This window comes from Mirounga angustirostris, unplaced genomic scaffold (assembly GCF_029215605.1).
Source record: "Mirounga angustirostris isolate CCGP_5_RB_7025 unplaced genomic scaffold, mMirAng1.0.hap1 SCAF_4, whole genome shotgun sequence".
In the NCBI taxonomy this organism is placed as follows: domain Eukaryota; kingdom Metazoa; phylum Chordata; class Mammalia; order Carnivora; family Phocidae; genus Mirounga; species Mirounga angustirostris.
This window is the reverse complement of record NW_026991712.1, coordinates 86,803,967-86,829,770: the sequence shown is the minus strand read 5'-3', so window position 1 is coordinate 86,829,770 and position 25,804 is coordinate 86,803,967. Positions and strand designations below refer to the sequence as shown.

General features: G+C 50.7%; 2 protein-coding genes across 7 annotated transcripts; one reads left to right on the top strand and one right to left on the bottom strand.

Annotated features, from left to right (window-relative positions):
• The first annotated feature begins 698 nt into the window (after window positions 1-698).
• On the top strand, window positions 699-10,368 carry MINDY1 (MINDY lysine 48 deubiquitinase 1). 6 transcript variants are annotated; one of them, XR_008507712.2, is made up of 10 exons: window positions 700-1,300; window positions 4,891-5,709; window positions 6,108-6,165; window positions 6,569-6,633; window positions 7,049-7,207; window positions 7,536-7,638; window positions 7,992-8,134; window positions 8,869-9,019; window positions 9,356-9,499; window positions 9,723-10,368. XR_008507712.2 is itself a non-coding variant. In XM_064588498.1 (10 exons), the coding sequence occupies exons 2-10, from the start codon at window positions 5,257-5,259 to the stop codon at window positions 9,801-9,803; spliced, it is 1,398 nt and encodes a 465-aa protein (XP_064444568.1). In that variant the 5' UTR covers window positions 700-1,300; window positions 4,928-5,256; the 3' UTR covers window positions 9,804-10,354. The 6 variants fall into 6 exon arrangements, 5 of the variants coding, with proteins under 5 accessions (XP_064444570.1, XP_064444569.1, XP_064444568.1 ...); XM_064588498.1 differs by having other exon boundaries at window positions 4,928-5,709; window positions 8,869-9,060; window positions 9,723-10,354; XM_045896688.3 differs by having other exon boundaries at window positions 8,869-9,060; window positions 9,723-10,354.
• Window positions 10,369-25,770, bottom strand: ANXA9 (annexin A9). Its single transcript, XM_045896692.3, has 14 exons — window positions 20,328-25,770; window positions 19,892-19,992; window positions 19,264-19,349; window positions 18,985-19,081; window positions 17,752-17,846; window positions 17,435-17,548; window positions 17,122-17,212; window positions 15,461-15,540; window positions 15,227-15,286; window positions 14,605-14,689; window positions 14,367-14,462; window positions 14,224-14,282; window positions 11,456-11,578; window positions 10,369-11,224 (listed from the first exon to the last, which is right to left on the bottom strand). The coding sequence occupies exons 3-14, from the start codon at window positions 19,336-19,338 to the stop codon at window positions 11,162-11,164; spliced, it is 1,038 nt and encodes a 345-aa protein (XP_045752648.1). The 5' UTR covers window positions 19,339-19,349; window positions 19,892-19,992; window positions 20,328-25,770; the 3' UTR covers window positions 10,369-11,161.
• Window positions 25,771-25,804: the final 34 nt, after the last annotated feature.

The window sequence follows — 25,804 nt, the reverse complement described above, 5'->3', positions numbered from 1 at the left end:
TTTCTGGACTGTTGTAACCTGGGTTTTTTGCTCCCTGCCTCCCTAATTGTTCAAACTGCCCTTTCAGCCTTCAGAGTTGCTTGAAGTTTCATCCTGCAGCAGCCCTGTAAGTCAAGTTAGGAGGGCCCTTCAGAATGTAGAGCTGGGTTCCAACCTCCCTTAACTGCTGCCTTCCAGCCCCACGGTAATGCAGAGTACTGCAAATAAGTGTACTCTCATCATCAAATGCCTCCTCCTTTATTGATCCAACCCTTTATTTCTTACTGCCAGCTTTTCCTGCTCCCCCTTCTTCCTGGCCCCCCCCCAAAATTGAAAGGAGGTGACCCATGAGAAGCTGAGGCCTGTGCTGGGAGCAAGGACCGGAGCACAGGGGTATTGGATCTCCTGCTTGCTCAGCTAGTTCTCTCCCTGCTGCCTCTCTTCCCAGAGCCTAGGGAGTCTTCCACACCTTCTGCCCAACCAGTTCCATTTCTAGACACACACACACACACACAAAGATACAGTAAGGGCTTGGAAAGTAGCAGAATTTTTTTAACTTTAAATGAGTAAATATGCAAATATCATGCTCTTTGGCCCTGCTTCTGTGGATTCAGAGCAAAGGCCTGCCAAACTCACTGAGAAAGCCCAAATCCAACCAGCCGCTGCTGTCCAGCCTTGCTCCTCCCCACCATCAGCAAGGGCACTTGCTCTTCCCTATTCTCACCAGAGAGGCACAAGCGCTCCGTCCCTTCCAGCAGCAGGCGGAGGGAAGAGAAAGGGTCTGTTGTTTTTCTCTCCTTGTTTCTCTCTCTCTCTCACTGCTGATCACCAAGCTGCTGACCAGGTCAGAAAGCCCTGATGGAAATTCTCCAGTGCTGGGCAAGCCCCTCCTCCTCCAGGGAGCTTGTCCTTGACTAATTTTTCTTTGTCCCGATGGGAAAAAAGAGAGAGAAAGAAAAAAGAAAAACCACAAACTTCCTTTGAAAACCAGCTTGTAGTCAGGGCCTGGAGCGCACGCCCTAGACTCGGCAACTCAGGAATCCTGAAGACGCTCTGAGCGACCTGGGAGCACCTGGGCTGCACTCCTGCCTGCCCCCCACCCTCCTCTGGTGACCTCAGTCGTGGGCTTGAGTCCGGAAGTGGCCACCGCCAAGCCAGGACAGGCGCTCATAAACCTGTGTAGACCTGGATCAGCTCTGGCCTTGACAGCTGGAAGGCAGCTGGGACTGTGGCAGCGCCCCTCCTTGTAGCCACCTTCCTCATCGAATTGCCACTGCTGGACCCTCCTCCTCTATCCTGGAGCAGCACCCACTTCTTTAAGGTAAAAACTTTGTTTTAACCGTTTCCTTTACCCCCGCCCCCGCCCCCCGCCCAGTTCTCATTTTCCTCTGCAGCTCTGGGGAGGTGACATGAAATGTCCCTCCACTTTTGGTCTCTACAAGTCTGGATTTTGAGAGGAGCTAAGGCAGGAAGGATATGTAAAAGGGATGAGCTTGGTTTCTGCATTTCCTTCGTGTAAGGAAAACTTCCCCCTCTCACTTGCAAGCAAATAGACAGGGCATGGTAGAGGTGATTGACTTATTTGGGGGCAAAATTTTCTCTCTCTCTCTTTTTTTTAATTTTAATTTTAATTTTTTTATTTTGTTTATTTGACAGAGAGAGACACAGCGAGAGAGGGAACACAAGCAGGGGCAGAGGGAGAGGGAGAAGCAGGCTTCCCGCGGAGCAGGGAGCCCGATGTGGGACTCGATCCCAGGAAACTGGGATCATGACCTGAGCCGAAGGCAGACGCGTAACGACTGAGCCACCCAGGCGCCCCTCTTTTTTTTTTTTTTTAAAGATTTTATTTATTTATTTGACAGAGAGAGACGCAGCGAGAGAGGGAACACAAACCGGGAGTGGGAGAGGGAGAAGCTGGTTCCCGCGGAGCAGGGAGCCCGATGTGGGGCTCCATGTGGGGCTCCATGTGGGGCTCCATGTGGGGCTCGATCCCAGGACCCTGGGATCATGACCTGAGCCGAAGGCAGACGCTTAAGGACTGAGCCACCCAGGCGCCCCTTTGGGGGCAAAATTTTAAACCAGTAGTTGCATGAAGATTTGGGTCAGACTGAGAAGGAGATGGCAGTGGGAAAGTTCCTGAGGGTGTGCGTGTGTTACTGAAGCTACCCGCCCATTTTATCTGCTTCTTCCAACTTCTGGCTATTTACTGCCACTGCAAGGGAGGGGCCAGGGCTATTTTACCTCCCTCACCCACCACCAGAGGATAATTCCAGCAGGAGAGAATGCGTGGGACTTGAGAAAAGAAGAGGAAAAGAATGAAATCCTGATTTGTTTGAGTGCCCTCCCCCTCATCCTTTCCTGCTCGGACATACTGGTGCCCACCCCTCCAGGAGTGCACCTTGTAGAGTGGCTATCTTCATTCCATCTCTTAAGACTCAGCCCACTTAGCTTTGCCCAGTTTCTCCGAGACCCAGCTCCCTCCGGTTTCCAGAAACCCTCCGGTTCCTTTTGGCTCATCCCCCTCGCCAGCTAACCACCCAACCCCCACTGAATTATTGATCATTTCTAGCATTGGACACAAAAGATAAGAAATGAATGCTGCTTTTCTCCGGGCTCTTTTAACTTTCTCAGGCTCTGATTTCTGCTTCCAAGGCTCAGCCTGTCATTTGGGAGGGGAGGGGAAAAGGAGATGAGAGACCAAAAAAAAAAAAAAAAAGTAAGGTGCTCAGGCAATTTTTGCTAGTCTGATTCTAAATTAACAACATGTAAATGAGACACAACTAGCATAAGTTATATTTGAAGCAGAAGGAGGATCAATTGGGGTGACCAGGCTTCTTTTGATAACTTTTCTGTCTTTCAACTTCATCTCCCAGGCCTTAACCTAGCCCTGAACTGCTGCCACTTTACAAGAAGGAAGCATGGTGTCAGGTTAGGAGGGAGCTGGAGAAAAGACAAGATTTCTGAAAAGTCTAATTTCTCCCCTTTTCTTACCCTGAGTAAGGGGGAGAGGGGAGCTAGGAGGTTGAAGGGAGATGTTTTCCAGGGGACAGGGTTTATGGCTTTTTATTGTTTGCTATCCACAGCCTTAATGAAATGTCTGTGCTGGACTCGATGCATAGTGCCAATACAGAGAGCAGGTTAAACAGGTCCAGGGTTTACATCTAAGATGACCTAGGTGGGAACAGACAGAAAGAACATACACAGAGGTAGGTAGATGAATGCAGAGGGAGTAGTTCCTTTTCTTTTTTTTTTTAAGTTTTTATTTTAATTCCACTTAGTTAACATATAGTGTTATATTAGTTTGGGTATAGAGTATAGCGATTCAACACTTCCATATATCACCTGGTGCTCATCATGAAGGAATATTTCTTTTCTTTTCTTTTCTTTTTTTTAAAGATTTTATTTATTTGAGAGAGAGAGAACTTGAGTGGAGGGAAGGGGCAGAGGGAGAGGGAGAGAGAGAATCCCCAGGCAGACTCCCCACTGAGCATGGAGCCCAACACAGACACACACGGGGCTCAATCCACAACCCTGAGATCATGACCTGAGCCGAAATCAAGAGTCCACCATCAAGAGTAGGCAGCCCAACCAACTGAGACACCCAGACGCCCCGTGAGCGAGTATTTCTTATGTAAATCAATAATCAGCATTGTCACATTCCATATAAAGAGTGGGCAAGAGAGTATCTCTGGGTTTAGGTGATTTGGGGAGCAGAGAGGAACTGAAGAGAAGTTGGTACCTCAACTCCAGCTGTCAAGAATTTACTGACAGAATTTGTCGGGGGAGTGGTTTTTGTGCTGAAGTTACTTACCAGAACCAGTCTCTGATTCAAGTCCCCACGGCCTACATTTCCCCTCTCGGGCCTACAGGAAGCCCCTCCCAAAACCTTTTTGCTGTGGTTTGGGATTGTGTAAAGTTCAGTAGACTTCTTTCTCCCCGGCGTTTCATCTTTTGGGTCATGATATGCCTGTATCTCCACTCTTCACCCCAAGCACTCTGTGACTGTTAATCTTTTCACGCTTGGGGTGGAGCAGAGAAAAGGGAACCCTAAGGATACCTGTTTGGGGGTGCCTGGGTGGCTCAGTTGGTTAAGCGACTGCCTTTGGCTCAGGTCATGATCTCAGGGTCCTGGGATCAAGCCGCGCATCATGCTCCCTGCTCTGCGGGAAGCCTGCTTCTCCTTCTCCCACTCCCCCTGCTTGTGTTCCCTCACTCGCTGTCTCTCTCTGTCAAATAAATAAAATCTTAAAAAAAAAACGATACCTGTTTGTGCTCTGGATGATCCGTGAACAGCTTGGGGGGGTGGTTGGTGTAGGGTAGAGGAATGACACCATCCTGGCTATGGTGGGGGTTACCAACCTGACGCCTGTTACAGGGTGAGCTAAAGATCACTGTATTAATAACCATTTGCACAGCTGACCCTTGAACAACACAGGCATTAAGGACACTGACACTGATACAGTTGAAAATCTATGTATAACTTTGGACTCCCCCAAAACTGAACTAATCACCTACTGTTGATTGGACCCTTACCAAAAACATAGACAGTCAATTGACACATATTTTGTATGTTATATGTATTATATACTGTATTCTTACAATAAAGTAAGCTAGAGAAAAGAAAATGTTATTAAGAAAATCACAAGGAATACACCTGAAAGTAATGTAAATTGTGTGTCAACTATACTTCAACAACAAAAAAAGAAAATCATAAGGAAAATACATTTACAGTACTGTTCATGTATTTACTGAAAAAAATCTGCATATAGCGGACCTGCGCAGTTCAAACCCCTGTTGTTCAGGGTTAATGGTACAGTTTTAACGCTTCTTTCTCTTTTTCCTTTCTGTCTTTGTCCTTTTACTTTCCCTTTCTCTCCATCTTTTTTCCATTCCTTGTCCTTATTGTTTTAGGGACGCTGACTCCATCCAATGACTTCAATCCTACCAGAATCCTTCCTCCCAGCCTGAAAGCCCTCTACCCTCATTGGTCCCATGTGGTCACAGCAAGTGAGAGGTGAAAAGAGCTCAGGCTGGGGCCCTTCTGTTTACCCAGCCGAGAAAGACATGCACTCCCTGTAGCCGGGAGTGACTGTGTAGACACTATCTAGCCTTCCATACTGTAGTCCTTTAATAAGACTTTTCTGGGTCCATTTGCTTTCCAGCCCAATGACTTCCTTCTTATTGGATCAGTCTTTTTTTTATCTATCAAGCCTAGATCAGGCAACTCCCTGAGGGCAGGAAAGTCCTTTGGTGCCCCTCAGTTGACCTCTTCTGACCATGGAACACCATCAAGCTGAGCATCCAGCCTCTGGTGAGGCCAGGATTGCAGAAGCAGTCAGCCCTGAAAACCATGAGGTCCTGTCACAACCAGAGGAGCACCCCCAGGACAAGGATGCTGGAGATGCTGATGGGACAGCCGGAGAACAGGCACCAGTAGACCAAGCTTCACGGCTGGCCCAGGGCCAGGATAACCTTGAGTCCCCTCCACCTGATGTGAGTTCCAGCCAACTGGGGCCAGCCCACGGGACACAGCCTGAGGTAGAGACAGTGGGGGCCTGCTCCAGGCCCCAAGAACTCCCCCTGACCCCCAGGGCCCAACAGCCTGAGCTAGATTTCTACTGTGTAAAGTGGATCCCCTGGAAGGGAGAACGGACACCCATCATCACCCAGAGCTCTAATGGCCCTTGCCCTCTCCTTGCCATCATGAACATCCTCTTTCTTCAGTGGAAGGTAAGAGAGAGTTTGGACGGGGGCTCAGAAATTGCTGGGGAGAGTCCCCCTCCCTGACCCACCTCCTTGAGAACACCTCTGCTGTTCTCAGACCAGGCAAAACTTTCCAGATTATTGTCTCTATTTCTCCTGCTTGAACAAGTGAGATAAGATATTCATAAAAACAAGACAAAACAAAACAATTCTCTGTCCTACTCTTGTATCTTTTACTGTCTAGCAAATGGGAGTGTCTCGCAATACTTCACATTCATTCCCTCACTGCAGTTGCAAGCCTTTCCCACCATGCCTTCCCCTTCTCCCCCTCCCCCGCCCCCGTCCTTCTATGTATTTCTCCTTCAGTGCTCTGTGAAGGAAAATGCACACATGCCTAACCCTTTGGTCACCCCTTCTGCCTCCAGGTGAAGCTGCCCCCTCAGAAGGAAGTGATCACATCAGATGAGCTCATGGCCCATCTTGGTGAGTGACTGGGCCTTGGAGAGGAATTACACAGAAGGTTCAAGAGCTTACACTTTCCACTCAGCCAGAAATCCAGAATATTGCGGGACTTCCCATTTGGGGCTCTGATGTGGCAAGGAGGGTGAAGGTCTACAGGGCTTCTCTGCAAGGCTGGGGAATGAAAAGCAAAAATCAAGGTATCAGGAGTCCAGGATTATAACCCTACTTCTGCCCTGAGCTTTCAATGTGACCTTGGGTGGGCCCTTCACCTTTGTGTCTCTTCCTCTGAAAAGTGAAAGGTCTGGATTAGATTCTAAGGCTCTTCCCAGCTCTGAAAGTCGGTGGTCTGTGACCATTCTCCAGGAGAAGAGGAAGCAGCTTTTGGGACAATTGGGGAAAACTGATGAGGGATCCTGTCTTGTAGGAGACTGCCTCCTGTCCATCAAGCCCCAGGAGAAGTCAGAGGGACTTCAGCTTAATTTTCAGCAGGTAAGGCAAAGGTCTGGGGGCATGGGAGTTTGCAGGTTTGTAAGGGGACACCTAGGCTATGAAGAGAAGCTTTTCTTCTGCTTCTCAAGAAGGCCCCTTGAACTATGATTTCTTTCTGCAGGGGGAGGAGGGTATATCTCTGTCCTAGAAAATGTGTTCCTTTATATAAGATAAAGAAGGGTTGAGGCAAGGGAGGAATGGAATGGCCTGTAAGAGAACCAGGGAAGAAAAGCAACAGGATTAATTTTTTTTATTTCTGGAGCTAGGAGTCAGGGGAGGGGAGGCTAGAGTAACCATCATTTTCTTCTCCCCCTGCCCAGCTTTATTGGGATATAACTGACACATAAGATTGTATAATTTGAAGATGTCTAACGTGTTGATGTGATATAAGCATCATTTTCTTTTCTAACCCCAGAATGTGGACGATGCAATGACGGTGGTGCCTAAACTGGCCACGGGTCTGGATGTCAACGTGCGATTCACAGGGGTCTCTGATTTTGAGTATACTCCTGAGTGCAGTATCTTTGACCTCCTAGGCATACCTCTGTACCATGGCTGGCTGGTTGATCCGCAGGTGAGGGTGGGATGGCCCAAATGAGACTCTTATCCAACGCAAACTGACAGACAAGCAAGGTGTTGTGGGGTGGGTGTTAGGGAGTTAGGGATTAGATTGGCTTGGGAAAGGAATAGGCATTAGAGGCTGGACCCAGTGCAGAATTCCTTGAATTTTAACCTTTTTGAGGGGCAAACATGGGCAAAACCAAATGCAAATAGGTCAGTTCTTCAGAAATGCAGTTTCAGGAACCTTTGGTTATAGGGTTGCAATCCTGTGGGCATGCTTCGTTTCCTTCCTAAAAAGTTCTTAATTGTTTTGGTACCACCCCACCCCACTGCCCATGCAGAGTCCCGAGGCTGTGAGCGCAGTTGGGAAACTGAGTTACAACCAGCTGGTGGAGAAGATCATCACCTGCAAGCACTCTAGTGACACCAACCTTGTGACAGAAGGTGGTAGAGCCCTGCTTTCTCTTCTGGGGGTCTTCTGTGGAGGGAATGATGGCTACCTCGGTGTATTGTTTACCGTCTGTCTCCCCCCACCACATCCCCCTAGAATGGAAACCCCATGAGAGAGAGTTGGGGGAATTGGCTGTTGCGTTCAGGACCTAGGGCTGCGCCTGGCGCAAGGCGGCCGCTCAGTAACTATTTGTTGGATGAATGAATACAGCCAGGCTTCAAGGGATCTCAGAAGGTGGGACCATCCTTAGGGCTTCTGACAGGGACTCTCTGGGTGATCCTTCTTCCCACTGTGGACTTTGGATTGAAGCCAAGCCCCTCGTGCGCCATTTTGTGCCTTCTGACAGGCCTGATCGCAGAGCAGTTCCTGGAGAGCACTGCAGCCCAGCTGACCTACCACGGGCTGTGTGAGCTAACAGCAGCTGCCAAGGAGGGTGAACTTAGCGTCTTTTTCCGAAACAACCACTTTAGCACCATGACTAAGCACAAGGTGATGAGGCTTTGGAGATGAGACGGGGGTGGGGCGGGTGGAGTGCTGTCACTTCCTCGAGGTTTTTTCTTCCGGGTCAGTGTGTCCGACAGGAGAGGGTAGATTAAGTTCAGGTACCAGATGACCCCGAGAATCCCTGTGCTTTACCACAACCGAGGTTTATTTCTCCTGCTGGATGGCCACTGCGGCTTGGCTGCCATTCTGTCCCACATCGTCTTCGCTCTGGGACCCAGGCTGACGACACGGCCTTCATCTGGAATGTGGGAGGGAAAAGGGAGAGGGACACCCCGCACCCGCTTTTAATGCTTCTGCCTGGAGATGACACGTGTCATTTCTGCCACCTTCTCACTGGCCAGAGCAAGCCCTACGGACTCAGGCTGGCCTCAGTGGGACAGGCGAGTAAAGTCCTCTCCCAGGAAGAGAATGGAATTAAATGGGAGAAGGAAAGGTCTCTGGCTCTCCGAGGATTTAGGCCAGCCCCGAGACCCACGGGGAGTAGGGTAGGGAGCAGCGTCCGGTGGGGGCCCCGGGCCGAGGCCTCCCGCGGGACCACGGTGCCCGGCCTCCTCTCGCCCAGCCGACCGCGGCGCCGCAGCCCGGCCTCCTCCCCGCGGCCACGGCTCGCGCCCTCTCGCCCCGGCTGGCACGCCAGGCGCCTCACACGCTCTCTGCGTCTCAGCCGAGCGCCTCTGGGTCGGCCGTGCCGCCCACGAACTTCGCCCTCTTCTCCGCAGGGTCACTTGTACCTGCTGGTCACCGACCAGGGCTTTCTGCAGGAGGAGCAGGTGGTGTGGGAGAGCCTGCACACCGTCGACGGAGACAGCTGCTTCTGCGACTCGGACTTCCACCTGAGTCATTCCTTCGGCAGGGGGCCTGGAGCAGGAGGTGCGAGGGGCTCCCCCGAGAAGCGGCGGCAGGTCGACCAGGTGTGTGGGCTCTTTGGGAAGGGTGCGGAGAGCTCTTCGCCCTAGGCGAGTGACGTGCGTTTCCTCACGTAGACCTCAGGAGCCACGACGCCCCCTTACCGCCACCTCCGGGCCGCCTCGGAGCCTGGAGCGTGTTCTCGGTCACCACCGAGTGTACTGGCTGTGTGTTTTGCTCTGGAGGAGGAGCTGGTGAATTTGAAGGAGAAGAAAGATGGGTTTGGAAACCTAGAGCCAGCCTGAATGTGCCCCAGGCCCCGGCGACCTCACTGCTCCCGATCTCTCGGCCCCTCTCTAGGACTACCTGATCGCCTTGTCCCTGCAGCACCAGCCGCAGGACACGGTGGGTCTTAGCGACTTGGAGCTGGCCCGGCAGCTTCAGCAGGAGGAGTACCGGCAGCAGCAAGCAGGCCCCCCCGCGCCCGTGCGGGCCTCGCCCCAGGTGAGCGGCTCGCCGCCCTGCCCGCCTGCCCGGGGGCCCCGAGCTCCGCCCTGCTCGTCCTCGTGATTCCTGCCCTCGTCTCTTCAAGGTGCTCCTCTCCCCTGGGTCCCATCTTCTCCCCCCAGCCCCCCGCCCCTCCTGCTCCTGCCCCCACGTCCTTCTAGAACCTCTGTCCTTGTGCTCTTCCGGGCTGACGAGTGACCCACTGTTAAATCCCATGCAGGGGAGAGGAGCCACGTCTGGACGCCCAGTCGGGGAGCGTCGGCAGAGGCCGAAGCAAGACTCAGACTGTGTCGTCCTGTAGCTTTGCCCAGTGCTGGGGCTGCCCTCCCTCTTTCGGAGGTGATGGCTATTCTACTTGCTCCCCCAGCTCAACCCCTGAGATATGCAGGGTAATGTATTTATGGACGTGGGGGATCAGAGCAGGCAGTAAATGCCAAGGTCAGACTCCGTAACATCCTGCCCTCGTGTCCTGCCGCCTTCTCTGCCTCCCAGTCGTCCAGGGCAACTTTGGGGTTGGTGGGGTGAGGATTTCTGGTTCCCAGCGCCCCTGCCCCAGAACAGTCACACTCATATATGGACTCAGGCTCCAGGGTGAGGTCCCTGTCTAGAATGCCTCTCGCCTACTTCCACCCCCAACTCGCTGGGCCCTTCCTGGCCATCCTGCTGGCCTGTCTCCAATTGTTTCAGGGTTTGGTTTGGGTTTCTATCTCCATTATTTGTAATGGCTTTCCTAGGGGTTTGGAAATAAAACTTCTTTCCTGAGATCTGTTGTTTGCCTTGCTCTGCCGCACTTGGGGTTCAGTATTTGCCCCAATTAGGGAATGCAAAAAGGTGGGCGAGGTTATAGAGGCCCGGAGGGTGGCTTTGCTTGTCATTTCTAATAGGGCCAGCAGAGGGAACCAAAGCCTGCTTATTTTCTTTTCTGTCTGTATTAGTTTTTGATAGGTCTTGGATGCAAATGGTAATCCAGTTTGGGAAGTGGGTTTCCAAGTCCCTGCTTTGGACAGATGCGATTTGGGCGTTGTGCTCCCTGCTAACCTATGACTTCCCAGGCAGGGGAGGGCAGCTTGATCAGATGGTCCTTTGCTGCCTCTATTACTGACCTCATTCCGGCTCCTGTTTCTCAGTTACTTTGCCTGAAATTTCCTGGGGAAGAGAGAATAATTGGGGGGCGGGGAGCTTCGAGGGGGGTGTTTGTTGCAGCCCTAGAGCCTCAAACAGGATCCCTGTTGAATATCCAAGTGCATATCAAAGGCACCTCCAACTTCAAGGCCTCCTCCCAGCCCATGTCCTGCTCCACCCAAACTTCAATCAGGGAACACAAACAACAGTGAAGTTTGCCAAAAGAATTCAAGAATCGGTGAGATGTTTTGGCCAGGGTATGGGAAGGATGAGTAGGGCAGAAACCATCAAAGATCTGTCTATACCCAAGACAGAGATGGGGGACCCAGGTAAGGCATCACTTTGAGATGAGGAAATCAAGGGATTCAAAAGAGACTTCAGATTCTAGCCTCAACAAGAAGCTGGAACATGTGGCGCTCAGTGAGGGGTTATCCTATTTGGAGGTCCAGCTGATTTCCGGCAGGCTCAGCCAAACATGGAGATCTTAGATCCTTGGATGTCATGGTGTGGTAGGGAGGGCAGGAGGCCAGGGAGGCCTCAGATGTCTTCGGCCCTGCACAGGGCTAGTAGAGCTGACCGGCAGTCCCCTTTCACTGCCTCCTGCAGACAAGAGAGTCAAGTGTTAGACCCCACTACCACCATGGCCCAGGCATTCTGTTTCCTCCCTTGTGCTGGTCCAGAACTGTCTGATGTCAAGAGTTGTGTACGAAATTAACCAAAGACTCATGAGTTCTCCAGGGCATGAATATGCTCGGTGGTGTGCAGGGAGGGCAGAGTGGAGGTAAGGGGTGAAGCTCTGGGGCTCCAGGTTAAGAACGAGCCAAGTCTCACCTGGAGAGAAGAGTAGAGGGACTTGCCAGATTTCTTTTTGAACTCCGATCGGATGCTTAGAAGGTCAGTCTCACTTCGAGAGATAAGGATGCGCATCAGGACTTGGTAATTGGGCTTGATGTCCTGGTAGAGGGAGAAACAGAAGGGGGAGAGGGTGGTAGTAAGCTTCTCACAGAGTAGAGACTGGACAGCATGGTAAATTACTCTAGAAAGGGGAAGCGAGGTGTGAATCCAGGGAAAAGAGAAGTGTACGTTATCTAAGAGGAAAATGGATCCTTGTCCACCCTCATGGAAGGTGATATAGCAGGAAAGATCGGTCTCTGTGGGAGCAGCTGGTTAATTCTCGTCCTGGCCACATGTCTTTCTAGGCCACGCCACTAGCTTAGAGCCTCATTCCTCAAGATCTCAGTGGTGGGCAGCTCCAACGGCAGTTCCTCCAAAAAGGATAGGAAAGACTTGCTACCTATAAAGACTTCCAGCATGAAAGCCAAGAAGTTCTCAACTTCCAAGTTAGTGAATGTCCAAGGAGGATATACCCAGCCTATCCCCAAACTGAGTTGATGGGGCTCTGAGAGAGAGCAGGGTCATGTGGCTTTTGGTTCTGAGCCTGACCTACCAGGGCCACCTCACATCCCCATCTGTATACATCAGTTTCTCCTGGTTGGACCCCTGGGTCCAGCATCACTGTCTTCCTCCTAAGCCTGTACCAAGCCTCCTGCCTTTTGGTTAAGGAAAGTAATGGAGGATTCAGTTTAGAAATAATAGAGGTACAATACGTGAATTATAATTGGTTATATCAAATCATGAATTTTAACTGATTATAATGAATGTGTTAGCTATCATGAGAGATTTCTAAATAAAAACGTTGGTTGCAAAAATCCTACTTATGTCATGGGCTGTATACCGGCGCTGTCACAATTTCCTAAAAGCTTCTTTCCCGGTGTTTCCTGTTACCGGACTCACGAGACCCTTCCCAGAACTGCCTGATACCCACACTTAAGGCATCTACACAGATCATAAATTCCCACGAGGGAGAAAAAAAGAAAATGAGGAAGTAACAGGATGCCATATTTCATTTGGACTCATTACCTCATGGTCAGTGCTGAGAGCTGCTTTATCTTAAATTTCATGTATCATCAATTTTGTATTGTGATAAAGATTGTTGATCGCTCCCTAATATCCGTTCTTCCCCTTCTTCCAACTCTTATTACTCCAAAGTTGTAGAATTGGGGCAAGGTACTCATTACTGAAAATTCTGGAACATTGATGCACAAGCACCCTGTCTAGCAAACCTACATTAAACATAATTCTTGCCTTGTTACTTGAGAATGTACGTGGCATCTCATACTTCCCCAGGACCTTTTAGTGAACATTCATTATATGGTTCAGATTGGTCCCAATTTTCCTGAATCAGCCTTCACTGAAGGTCATTTTTCTGAATAAATATTTGTCACAATCTATGTTTTCATATATTTCTCATAAGAGAGTTAAGAAGCATATGATTGAGTTTTTCCTTTTTAAAAAAAACTTTTCAGAAAAATAGGCCTATATTATTTTGTGACTCCTAGGATAAACCTGGCATTTACAACTAAGAGCATGGGTCCCACAATCCAAATACATTATAATCATTTACTGCTGGGATACAAGTTTGTTTATGACCGGAATTTAGACAGATAACCAGAACTCTTCAAATCAGTCTTAGTGTTGGCTCAGTATAATAGTACAGAGTTTACTGGGTAAGTAAAATATTAATCTACTGTCAAAATGGAAATCTCCATTGATGATAAAATAAGTGCACATATGTACTGTCTTTTGAATAGCTGTCAACAAGGCATGATGGTTTCTCACTCAGTATACAAGAAGCTATGCCATCTACCAAAACAATAACTCCTTTTATCTTCTTAAAAATTTGGGTGAGTTTTTTATTTATAGGTTTTGGGGGACAGTTGTACTAATAGGAGACCTAGCTCAATGAGTAGAACGACTGGATTCTGTTTATGAAATTACTCAAACCAACATCACCAATTTAGGTGTGGATAATAGGGAACTAGGTCCGACCAGTGTGGAGAAAGGTGGTCCTGGGTGCTAGAACTCTAATGGTTTAGCTTATAGGATAGACCAACACCTATTTGAGTTGACACATGGCAGTTAAATGTCTTATAAGACCATTATGTGTGTGTGGTTTTTAATTATTTTTAAATTCCAACATAAATAACATACAATGTTATATTAGCCATTATGTGTTTTATAGGAAGCCTATATGATTTATTAGCTGTATATGACCTTGGGCAAAGAATTTAACCTCTCTGTACCTCAGTTTTTTCATCTATAAGACAGATGGAGGGTGGCCATGGAGATTAATTGAAATGTGTGTAACAAGTTCAGCATAGGCCCTGGGACACAATGAGAGCACCCAAGAAATGTTGGTTCTTGTCATCACCATCATTATTCCGGTGACAACTGAAATTGGACATGGTGCTGTCTTACAGAGCAAATTCATATCTATATTTGGCCACCTAGACATCAGTTAGGCCAAAATTTTGGCTTCAGTGCCCTTTTGAGTCAACTCATTTAGCTTTAACCACGGCTCACGCCTCTATTATTCACAAGACAGTTTGCAAACCTAGGAAAAGAGAGCTACTATATGTTTATAAAGTAAATATGTGGTTGTCACATTAGCAACAGTGTGAAACTTCCTCTCTCTTGCCCAGAAGATGTCTTCCCCCAGTTTTTGTCCCAAAGGGAGGGGAAAGAAGCGTCCCTCTCACCTGGAGGGCTTGATGAAGTTTATCAGCAAAGTAGAGCGGTGTGTTCCTGATCACCGAGGCTGCAAGCAGAGAGGGAGAGATGGAGAGAGCCAGCTCCCACGCTAGGCCAGAGCCCTACCCGGCATGTGCTGAACAGGCCCTACCTAGGCTGAGCAGAGCTGCCTGGGCATCTCCGTGGAAAAGGTGGTGGACAGTCTTCTCCAGCTCGTGCCCAGTATACCGCTGGTACAGATCGAACACTTGTGGGGGGTGTGGGAGGTAGTTAGAAAGATAAATGGGAGCGGGGGTTGATTATCACAGAGAAGGGTGAGCCCTCCCCACCTTCCTCAGCCAAAACTCATCATTAGAGTAAGCGGGGAAGACAAGAAGTCTTGCGTGTACCTCGGACGAGGTGTTCAGGATTTCGCTGGGTGAAGATTAGGACCCACGTGCCCTCTGTGCTGGGCCCTTCAGCCTGTCTTAATGCCTGGGAGGGAGGAGTAAACCGGGATCATTGGTTGGGGGTACGGGAGCCACGGTTGTGATGTTCCCAGAATCTGTGATCATGATGATGGAAATGGGATTCAGAGTGGAAAAGCTTAATTGAACCTGTGAAGCGGTTGCCTTTATTTATGGTTAAAACAAACAAACAAAAAGGGAATAGGGCTAAGAGAGGGACTCTGCCCTCACAGCTCGATTCCCCAATTTGGGGAAATCCTGGCACTCAAGGAATTAATCTCCAAGGGAAAGTCTGAGGAGGGTTACCCCACCCAAACGCCCCTGAGAGGAGAATGTGTCAGTTGACGAGCTCACTGCCTGTGAGTTCAGGAATCAGAGGCTAAACGAGTGAAAAGCCTTCAGATGGTCACTACCTGAAACTTCATGTCCTCACCTGTCACTGAGGACTCCCCCAAGGCAAGGAGAGATTTGCAGGACAAGTGGGGACACTTGTCACTGGCTCTAGGAGTGGGTGGAGGAGGGTGTCTTACGTGCGTGGCTGGGCAAGCTCCTCACCCCTGCTCACCTGGACATCCTGTTCCACCAGGTTATAGTCAATGATTCCAGAGTAGCTCTCACGGGCCCCCTAGAAGAAACTCTCTCAGGAGGACTCTTTGAGGGGTAGTTTTTTACCTCTAGGACAACCAACCCAAACCAACCAAAGCCCTCTCCCCAAAGCCTTCTCTTGTTAATTATACCAAAGCAATGCTCCCCCCTCTCCCCCAGCCCCCTTACTCTCCTGAAGGCCAGTCCTCCTCACCATGGCCAGGGCCAGGAGCAGTTCCTGCAAGATGCCGCTGGTCTCACATTTGATGTCCTCCTCAGCCTCCACCTGGAAATCTGGGGTGGGGGCAGGAGCTCTCTGAAGTCTCCTGATTTTTCCCAATGTAGATATTCCCTGTCAAATGCCCAACCCACTGTGCCCTGCCTACACTGTCATCTCCTGCTGGGGGTAGCCTGATGGCTGCTGGTTCCCAGGATGTAAAGCAGAAGCACCATTATGGCCACCCTGAAAACATCCCTAAGCTGTGAGTAACCCATGCGCTGTAGGGTCATGCACCACAGGGAGCCAACCTGCTAGGGGAAGGAGGCGTCTGTTATTTGAGGGCCGGCCAGCAGTCAAGGGGGATAGGGAAACTTACATCATAAGGCAGGATGGCTAGGGCCTGGCCCCTTCATTGGAGGCAAGGAGAAGTGATGTGGAAGGATGTGAAGAAGTGAAAGAAAAAGAAGGAAAAGAAAAACAGAAGCAAGAAGTGAGAGGTAGGGGACGACTGGGTGGCTCAGTCTGCCTTCAGCTCGTGTCATGGTCCCAGGGTCCTGGGATTGAGCCCCGCGTCAGGCTCCCTGCTCAGTGGGGGGCCTGCTTCTCCATCTCCCTCTCCCCCTGCTTGTGCTCTTTCACTCTCAAATAAATAAAATCTTAAAAAAAAAAAAAAAAAAAGAAGTGAGAGGTAGGAGAGGAATTTAGAAAGACCAAGAATGGCCATCAAAGGAAAATTAGGGAAAGCAAAAAAGGGGGGGTGCTCAGATAAGGATGAGGGAAGGCCAGTTAGCAATTAGTGGGTGAGGCATGTGGCAGTCAAGCAGGGGCCTGAGGGGTAGTACCCATGACTTAGAGAGCAGGTCCTCCACCTTTCCCCCCAGCTGCAACAAGGTTCCATTCAGCCTGGGATGGGGTGTGAGGGCAGAATCAGGAAGGGGCTGGGAAGATGACATGGGTACCCTTGGGATCGTCACAGTGCCCGACGTCATTACCTCGGAATCTGCCCTGGAGCCCCAGACTAAGATGGCTACTCATTGCTTCTCTTTAAAGAAAGGAAATGATCATCGGGGTGCCTGGGTGGCTCAGTTGTTTAAGCAACTGCCTTCGGCTCAGGTCATGATCCTGGAGTCCCGGGATCGAGTCCCGCATCGGGCTCCCTGCTCAGTGGGGAGTCTGCTTCTCCCTCTGACTCTCCCCCCCTCATGCTCTCTCTATTTTTTTTTAAAGATTTTATTTATTTATTTGAGAGAGAGAGAATGAGAGAGAGCACATGAGAGTGGGGAGGGTCAGAGGGAGAAGCAGACTCCCCGCTGAGCAGGGAGCCCGATGCGGGACTCGATCCAGGGACTCCAGGATCATGATCTGAGCCGAAGGCAGCCGCTCAACCAACTGAGCCACCCAGGCGCCCTCATGCTCTCTCTTTATCACTATCTCGCTCAATAAATAAAATCTTAAAAAAAAAAAAAAAAAGAAAGAAAGGAAATTATCACATTGGGCTCTCGCCCTGGGGGAGACTGAGAACTGGCAAGGGTGGGGGGAAGACCCCAAGGGAACAGAGCTGGGGCAGACACGTTCCCAGAGGGCTTGCCTGTAGGGAGTGCCAGAGAGTGGGCGCTGTCTTGCCATCCCTTTCCCCTCTCCTTACGTGCTCTTACTATGTTTGTAGACCGTCAGGCACTCCTGCAGCTGGGCTGGGCTTCGGGTGGCAAGAATTTCCACGGCCACATCCTCAGCAGAACCTGAGTTCTACAAGAAATTGGGAGGCCACTCTGACACTGGGCCATGTCATTAGGATGGCAGAGAGCAGAGGCCGACCACTTGTCCTTTAAGGGTCATTATGGGCTGTTTAAAGGGGGCCCCTGCCAAGTCGACTCCTCTGGAGTGGGCAAAGGCAAATCAGTCAACCCTCTCCTCCCCTCAGTGGTGTCCTCACTTCCTAGACACCCAGCGAGCCTCCTCTGCTGGTACCTTCAAGGCTGTCCTCAATTCCTGGGCATCGAACTGGGCTGCAGGCTGCAGCAAAGCCATCACAGTCCTCTCGAGGTTGCCAGAGAGTGCTGCCTGCAGGGACTTCAGCAGGTCCTACAATAAAAGGTCCCCATGGCAGAGAGCGGGCACCATGGGGAGGGCCCTGGATGTGTGGGGAGCTTTGGGAACATCTGGCTGGTTTTTTCCTAAGGCCAGAAGCACCAGCCATCCCCCTCTCAGCTGCTATTGCTGTACTCCAAGTCTTCCAGGGGGCTGCTCACCCCAGTCCACTGCTCCTGGGAAGTCAGCGGCCTTACCTGTTGGGTGCGCTCCTGGAAGGCTCGAGAGATGAGCTGCCTTTGCTCTCTGCTCCTGTTGGTCAGTACGTCCACGATGGAGCCACGGTCCACACCTGAACCAAGATGAGGGCTGGGTCATCAGCTGGGCGGAACCCAACAGAATCTTTACAGGGCGGGGATCCCCTTCCTCCTTGGACTTGAAGCCTCCAAAGGGTGTTGCAACATCCCCACTTCCATTCAGCCTCAGAAGAAGATGCAGGGCCACCGGGGTGGCTCAGTCGGTTAAGCTTCCAACTCTTGATTTTGGCTCAGGTCATGATCTCAGGGTGGTGGGTTCTGTGCTCAGCGGGGTCTGCTGAAGATTCTCTTCCTCTCTCTCTGCCCCTCCCCCCAATGCTCCTGAGCACTTTCTCTCTCTCTCTCTCTCAAAAAAAAAGAATTTAAAAAGAAGAGGGCGCCTGGGTGGCTCAGTTGGTTAAGCGACTGCCTTCGACTCAGGTCATGATCCTGGAGTCCCGGGATCGAGTCCCGCATCGGGCTCCCTGCTCGGCGGGGAGCCTGCTTCTCCCTCTGACCCTCCTCCCTCTCATGCTCTCTGTCTCTCATTCTCTCTCTCTCTCAAATAAATAAATAAAATCTTAAAAAAAAAAAAAGATGCAAATAAGATGCCAAAATGGCATGCGAACCTGACCCAAAATTAGGTGAAGGTGGCCTGGTGTGGTGGGGGAGAAATGGCTTGGTGATTATAGACTTAGATTAGAATCCCAGTCCTGCCATTATGAGCTGTGTGAACTTGGGCCAGCCTCTTTGTCTCACCAAGCCTGTTTCCTCATCTGTAAAATGGAAATAAGACTTACCTCACAAGGGTGTCCTGAGAATGGTAATGACATACCTACCATGGTACTTGACATACAGGAATTCAGGCATTCCACAAACATTTATTGAACAACGTCATTTCCTCCTTCCTGGCTCCTTCTTGGTCTGCGGACTGTTTTTTTTTTTTTTTTTTTTTAAGATTTTATTTATTTATTTGAGAGAGAGAGAATGAGAGAGAGAGCACATGAGAGGGGGGAGGGTCAGAAGGAGAAGCAGACTCCCTGCCGAGCAGGGAGCCCGATGCGGGACTCGATCCAGGGACTCCAGGATCATGACCTGAGCCGAAGGCAGTCGCTTAACCAACTGAGCCACCCAGGCGCCCTGCAGACTGGTTTTTAAAAGGTGGATCCTCAGGTGCAGAAGGAAAGGGCTCACCTTGTCCTGCAATGGCCCTCAGCAGCCTTTGCACATCCTTGTCCACGCTGAAGCTCAAGAAGGTCCTGAGGGTGCCCAGGGTTCCCCAAGCTGCAGTCTGTAAGAGCATGAGGGGTGGGGGGTTGGGGGGAGCATCACAGGTCCACACATGCCTGCCCCAGTGCCTCAGCACGGCCCTTGGCATGGTCTCAGGGCCTGCTCTCCCTTTTCCCATCCTCCATTCCTTCACCGCCCTGGAGTTGATATAGTAACAACGATTCCAACGATCACAGCCCCTACCTTGCTGGCAAGGCCCAGGTGGCTGAGGATCTCCTGGGTCAGGGATGATCTTGTCTTCCCACTGGCCACAGACATGGTATGACTGGCTGTCCCAGGGAGGGAAACAGGAGCCAACTGAGGAGAATTTCCTGCCCTTTGGGCCTCTTTATGACCCCCAGACCCTGAGGCCCACCTCCCATGCCGGTCCTTTCCCATGTTGCAGAAAAAAAAGAACATCAACCTGCTTGTCAGGTTTGGGAGCCCAAATGGAGGGGTAAGGGGATGACATGGGTACCCTTGGGATCGGTGCTCAGTGGGGAGCACCCATCTTCCCCACCTCTCACCCCTCCTTCAGGAAGCAAGGATTGATCAGGAATGCTGTTAGAATGAGCACCAAACAAACCCTCCCTGACTCCAGGGTGGTCCCAAGGCTCCCAAACTTTGGTCTCAGGTGGATGACCCCCTTCTGAGATCCATATCCCTTCCTTCTGATGGCCTGGCTAGGTGTTCCTGGGGCGGTGCAGGGGAGGTGAGGCGATGTGGCAGGATTAAGTATGTGGGGTGGGAGATAACAACCTCTAAAACATCTCCCCACCTTCAGCCCCAGCCCAGGAGTAAGCCCCTGCCCCCTGCCCACCAGGCTGTCTACCTGCTGCCTGCCTTTCCTCCTTGGAGTCTCTGGCAGTGATCTTCAGCTCAGCAGGTGTGATCTCGGGGCTGATGTATGTGTTCCTTCGGGTACATGGGTGCCTAGACAAGGGAGCAAGCACTCACATTAGAAAGAGAAAACTCCAGGGGCGCCTGGGTGGCTCAGTCGTTGAGCGTCTGCCTTCGGCTGGGATCATGGTCCCAGGGTCCTGGGATCGAGCCCCGCGTCGGGCTCCCTGCTCCGCGGGAAGCCTGCTTCTCCCTCTCCCTCAGCTGCTCCCCCTGCTTGTTCTCCCTCTCTCGCTGTCTCTCTCTCTGTCAAATAATAAAGTCTTAAAAGAAAGAAAAAGAAAAAGAAAACTCCTTTCTCCCTCTCCCAAGGGATCCACAAGCTCTCCCTCCTCCTTCCCCCCTGAGGGCCCAGGTCCAGTGCTTACCTGGAGGTGCTGGGGGCGAGTGGCAGTCACAGCCTGGCAACTGCCTGTGTGAGCACCGGCTTCTGCGTGGTCGGCCAGTGTGCCTCCCAGGCCGGGCAGCCAGTCAGATGACCTCTCTAGCAGCCCAGCCCAGCCGTCGCCTGGGCTCTGGCCCCTCCCAAATGTGGGAGAGGACCCGGCCGTACCTGGTCCCACAGGCAAACCCCTCCCTAGCGAGCATCTTTCCTCCCAGGAGCCGGGCCTCAGCCCGCGGAGAGAAAATTCTGCTCAGCCTCTCAGCAGCTCAGCTGGACACAAGAGGCTAGGTGCGTTGTTTCCCCTGTGAGGCCAGGGGGGAACCATAGAAGCCCAGGCTTTAAGTCCAGCTTCTGACCTGGCTCCGCCTCTGGCCCCAGCTCCCTGGGGGGACAGGTCAGACAGGCTCCAGGCTGATTTAGAGGCTGATAGAGAAAAACCTGTTGGGGCACATACCAGCAGGGCACCCCAGCCTGCACCCCAGAGGGGGTCCTAACCCCCAAACTCCCTGACTACTACTACCTTATCAGAGCCAGTCAGCCTGGGTGGGAAGGGCAGGGGAAGAAAGAGCAGGTATTTGAGGGTGGGCACAGATCAGCAGAGTCAAGGGAGAAAAATGCAAAGAGTGTTCCCTGTGGACAGAAGCAGGATGCTCCCAAAAGGCAACAGGGAGATGGGAGAGGCTCCCTGGGTTCCTGTGTCTTCGATTCCTTCTGGGGCCTTTTGGCTGCTAGGACTGTTTTAGCAGTAGTGATGCAACCGCTGCAGCTGGGCTTGGGGCTGCCAGTGCACAGAGCGGCAGGTGAGCAGCCCTGGGAGCCCCGGGGCCCCTAGCAGGTAGTCGCTTGAGCCTCACAGCCTGGGACCTAGGAGCAGTCTCCTTCCTGCTTTCCTCCAGTCCGGTGGGGGCTGGGCACAGAAGCTGGAGAGCTGTTTCCACTCCTCTGCCCCTCTCCCCGCCAAGAAAGGCCCTCGCCGGTTCTCTCACGTCCCTGAGGAGGGAGGGACCTGCCCCTCTTCCACAGAGCAGACCAGGCCTAAGAATGCACGAAGGGAGATTTCCTTGGTGGCAATCACTGCTTCTCACTTTGTCTCCTGTTAAACTGGGAAACATCCACCAATTTTTGCCGTGAGAAAGTGGGTTCAAGCCCCAGCTCTGCCAATCGTTCTGTTCTGTAACCTCAGCTAGTCATTTCAGGTCTCTGTGTCTGTTTCTTTCCCTGAGAAAAAAATGGGACTATTGGGAGAGACTGAAGTGTGTGGAGGGGGCATCCTGGGCACCTGAGAATAGTCTTCCTGGGAGGACTGAATTAGGTAATATATGTGATGGCATTTGGCAGAGAAAAATGCCTTGTAAAATAAGGCTGGCAGATTTAATGAAAAAAAATACAGGACACCCAGTTAAATTAGAATTTCAGGTAAACGATAAATAATTTGTTGGTATTAAGTCTGAACCAAATATTTCATGGGATATACTTAGGATAACAATCATTTGTTGTTTATCTGAAATTGTGATTTAACTGAGCATCCTGTAATTTACCTGGCAACCTGGAAGATGGGACTCAGTTTCAGCATGGTGATTAAAAGCAAAAATTCTGGAGCCAGACTTCTTGGACTCAGAATTCCAGTCTCCTATGTGACTAGCAATTACCTCAAACTTTCTTTCTTCTCCTTTTTTTTTTTTTAAATTAATGGCAATTTTTTAAAAAAAGATTTTTATTTATTTATTCATTAGAGACAGAGAGAGAGAGGCAGAGGGAGAAGTAGGCTCCCAAAGAACAGAGAGCCCGATGCGGGACTCGATCCCAGGACCCTGAGATCATGACCTTAGCCGAAGGCAGACGCTTAACCATCTGAGCCACCCAGGCGCCCCTTTTCTTCTCCTTTTTAAAGATTTTATTTATTTATTTGTCAGAGAGAGAGAGAGAGAACAAGCAGGGGGAGAGGCAGGCAGAGGGAGAAGCAGGTTCCCCACTGAGCGGGGAGTCCAATGTGGGACTCAGATCATGGACCCTGGGATCATGACCTGAGCCAAAGGCAGATGTTTAACCAACTGAGCCGCCCATGCACCCCTACCTCAACCTTTCTGTGCTCAGTTTCCTCATCTTTAAAACAGAGATAATAATAGTGTTTATAAGCTGTTGTGAGAAATAAATTAATACATGTAGAGCACCTTATTTTTTTTTAAGATTTTATTTGACAGAGAGAGCGCGCATAAGCAGGGGGAGCGGCGAGCAGAGGAAGAGGGAGAAGCTCAGTGGGGAAGGGCAGGGAGCCCGATGTGGGGCTCAAGTCCAGGACCCTGAGATCATGACCTGAGCCAAAAGCAGATGCTTAACCAACTGAGCCACCCAGGTGCCCCTTTATTTATTTATTTATTTATCTATCTATCTATTTATTTATTTATTTATATTTTTAATTTATTTTATTTGACAGAGAGACACACAGAGAGAGAGGGAACACAAGCAGGCGGAGTGGGAGAGGGAGAAGCAGGCTTCCCATGGTGCAGGGAGCCCGATGCGGGGCTCGATCCCAGGATCTTGGGACCATGACCCGAGCCGAAGGCAGACGCTTAACAACTGAGCCACCCAGGCGCCCCTCAGGCGCCCCTTTAGAAGAGTGCTCGCACAGACTAGTAGGTACACATGTCAAAATGTTAACTAATATGTAACAATAAATATTGATACAATGTTATTTTATAAGGAACTGTTATTGTTAACTTGTCTCCCTATGGAGTCCAGTCTTGGCTCTCTTCCGCAAGTTCTATTTTGCCAATCTTCAATCTGGCCACGGGAGGGCATTAGAAGCCACCGAGAGCCGAATGCCCTCTAGTGGCCACTTGAGGCCTCCGAGGCGCTGGCTCCACCCACAGATAACCCAGGGGCTCCCTTCGTGAGCTTGTTGGGAAGTGCAGTCTCTGGAGGACATCAGGTTCCTAGGTGGACTTGGCAGGCAGGCATGGTCAGCAGAAGAGCCTCAAGGAGACACCTACTCAAGGGACCTCCCCCCGACCAATGGGACCTCAAGACAATTGCAGGAAACGTCCTAGGCTGGGTTACCCCAATACAGTGTCTTCTCAAGTCCCATGCCTTTGGCCTTCCGTATCCTTCAGAGTCCATTCTGGACACACATTCCAAGTAGGTTTAGAGGGAAATGAAGGGAGAGGGAGAGGGCTCTTATTTCCCCAGTCTGAACTTCTGTGAGGGATTCCTGGCAGATCAGCAAGGCTGAATCCTGCGTTTGAAGGATGTACGCAGAAGGGCAACCACACGGCAGAAGAGCGGTCCTTGTGGTCCAGGAGCGTGAGGAGGGAGTACGGGAGATGCTCTACTGAAACTTGGTGGAAACTCACTTCTTTTGTCCTGGCGTTTTGTTTTGTTCAACTCCAGGGCCAGATTGAGGTTGTTTTCAAATTTACTAATCACCTTTTACCCCTGTGCTCTAAATTTTAGAATTTCAGAGTTGGAGGGGTTCTTGGAGATGACTGGTCTACTCTTATTACTGACTCAGGAGGCAAAGTGATTTCCCAAGGGCCACGGTGTTGGAACCAGATCCAGGTCTCCTAACTTCTCCTGTGCTTTCTTCATTACTTAGATGAGGGCATAGCTGATTTGGGGTCCGTCTTAGTAGAGTATATAGGGGACAGGCAGTAATATATAGAGCCTCAACTGTTGACTCGTGAATTCGGGTTCAACTCCAACCCCATATTGCTCTTCTGCAAAATCTTGCATTGCATGATTTCAGAACACATAGAAATTCCTCCCGGGTATTTTTCTCTTGTTATGTAACTTTTTCTCCCCAGAACTCCTGGCACCTGAATCCCTCTGCTCACATAGTAGCCATGCTCTACTCCTTTACCCAAACAGGCTTCTGTGTTGCACGAGCCAGCCTGACTTTCCTCAGCTGGGGTCCATGCCTTCTCCTGTCCACGAAGCCTGCTTATACGTAAATCCCAGCTTGAAGGCCTGGTGGTGTCCTCTGCCTCAGGCCACCTCAGCAGCCCATATAGAGGAAGTGAGTCACAGCAAGGCAGGCAGCTTGGGGCACTGCGGGCGTGGCTGTGTCTGCCCGGGGGCACTGGGGGATGGGTCAGAAAGGTGGCGATCGAAATCTCCTGGTCCAGCTGCGGCGGGGAGTGGGTGTGGGGGGCGGGGAGTGGGGGTGTGGCGCAGGTGCAAGCGTCTGTCCTAAGTATGTTGACAGAACTGGTAGCATCATTCTAATGCTGCCTGAGGCTACTTCCCCTTCTCCATCCACCTTCTCTTTTGTCCCTTGGGGGAGGGGTACACCCTCTTATCTTTATTTCTCAGGCCTTGGCTATCCAACTTCTGCCCCCAAACTTCCCCTGCCCACTGCTATCTTAAAAAAAGTTAAACGGTCTTCAGTCCTCTAAGGAATCCTTTAAAAAGTCTTGCGGGGACCTTGGAGAAACCTGGCATCTAGGAAAACTGCTTGAGAAAAGGGCTCAGAAGCCAAAGGAAAGGAACCAAATAGTACAGAGGCGTGAGGAGTTAGAGAGGGACCCGAAGGTTAGCTGGAGCCCGAAGTAGACACTGAACCCTTCTGGAAAAGGGTGTGTGGGTATGTAGCAGAGAGGAGTCTGGGGAGAACTCTCAAGAAAGGTAGAGGGAACTTTGGATTGGAAGGCAGAGGGAGAGGGTTACAGAGAGGTAAAAAGATGTAAGCAGTGCTAATCAGGGAGGAATTCAGCCCGGGGCAAAGTAAAACAGGGCTGGAGGGCTTGTTGGGAACTGTAAAATCAGGCAGGTCAGGCTAAAAGAGGCGGAAGAGTCCCCTGGGGGCTGGTCTGGGGGGAGATGGGCCAGGGGTTGGGCCAATAATTCTCATTTCTCCACTGGTAGGAGAGAGCGGCAGAGAGCAAATGAACAAATAGCTTGAAAATCAGTCGGCTTCTGCTTCTCTACCTCTCTGGAAAGAGCCTTAGGTGAGGGCCAAGCTCTCAACTGGAATAGGTGGGGAGGTCACTCTCCTTCCTAAGAGAGCTATCAAAACACCTGAACTTGACTAGATAAACCATGAAAGAAGCTACTGTCAGAGGTTCTAACCGTGACAGGACAAAAACACCATTTCATGGAGGTAAAAAACGAACTTACCTCTACGTGGAGTAAGCTCTAGCTCTCTTTCTAAACAAACCTTCAAACACATCCTAGCCACATTCTGTCCATGCTAGGAGTCGAGGTCAGTTTTCTAGGATAAACATGTCGCATCTTCCCGAAACGTCAATTTTACCAGACTAAGGGAAAGTCATCTTAGAAATATGAGTTAGAAGAGGGAAAAACAGTGTAGATGGCACTCAAACACATTCTACAAAACAAAAGTTGGGGGTTGGCTCTTTCAGAGTATCTACTACAGCGGGGTATGTGTGCCACCGGGGGTAGGTTTTAAACACCCGGGTGGAAACGTGGGTTTTGTGGCGCGGATGCAGTGGGGGATCTCGCAGG

What these genes read in the sequence shown, in the direction of transcription:
- MINDY1 (XM_064588501.1), top strand. Translation starts at nt 5,257, where the DNA reads ATGGAACACCATCAAGCTGAGCATCCAGCCTCTGGTGAGGCCAGGATT. An exon ending in TTCAGCTTAATTTTCAGCAG is followed by an intron (nt 6,634 to 7,048) that starts GTAAGGCAAAGG and finishes TTCTAACCCCAG; the next exon opens with AATGTGGACGATGCAATGAC. An exon ending in CCGTGCGGGCCTCGCCCCAG is followed by an intron (nt 9,500 to 9,722) that starts GTGAGCGGCTCG and finishes AATCCCATGCAG; the next exon opens with GGGAGAGGAGCCACGTCTGG.
- ANXA9 (XM_045896692.3), bottom strand. Translation starts at nt 19,338, where the DNA reads ATGTCTGTGGCCAGTGGGAAGACAAGATCATCCCTGACCCAGGAGATC. An exon ending in CCTGACGGTCTACAAACATA is followed by an intron (nt 15,541 to 17,121) that starts GTAAGAGCACGT and finishes CCCCCACCCCAG; the next exon opens with ATTTCCAGGTGGAGGCTGAG. An exon ending in TCCTGAACACCTCGTCCGAG is followed by an intron (nt 14,463 to 14,604) that starts GTACACGCAAGA and finishes ACCCCCCACAAG; the next exon opens with TGTTCGATCTGTACCAGCGG.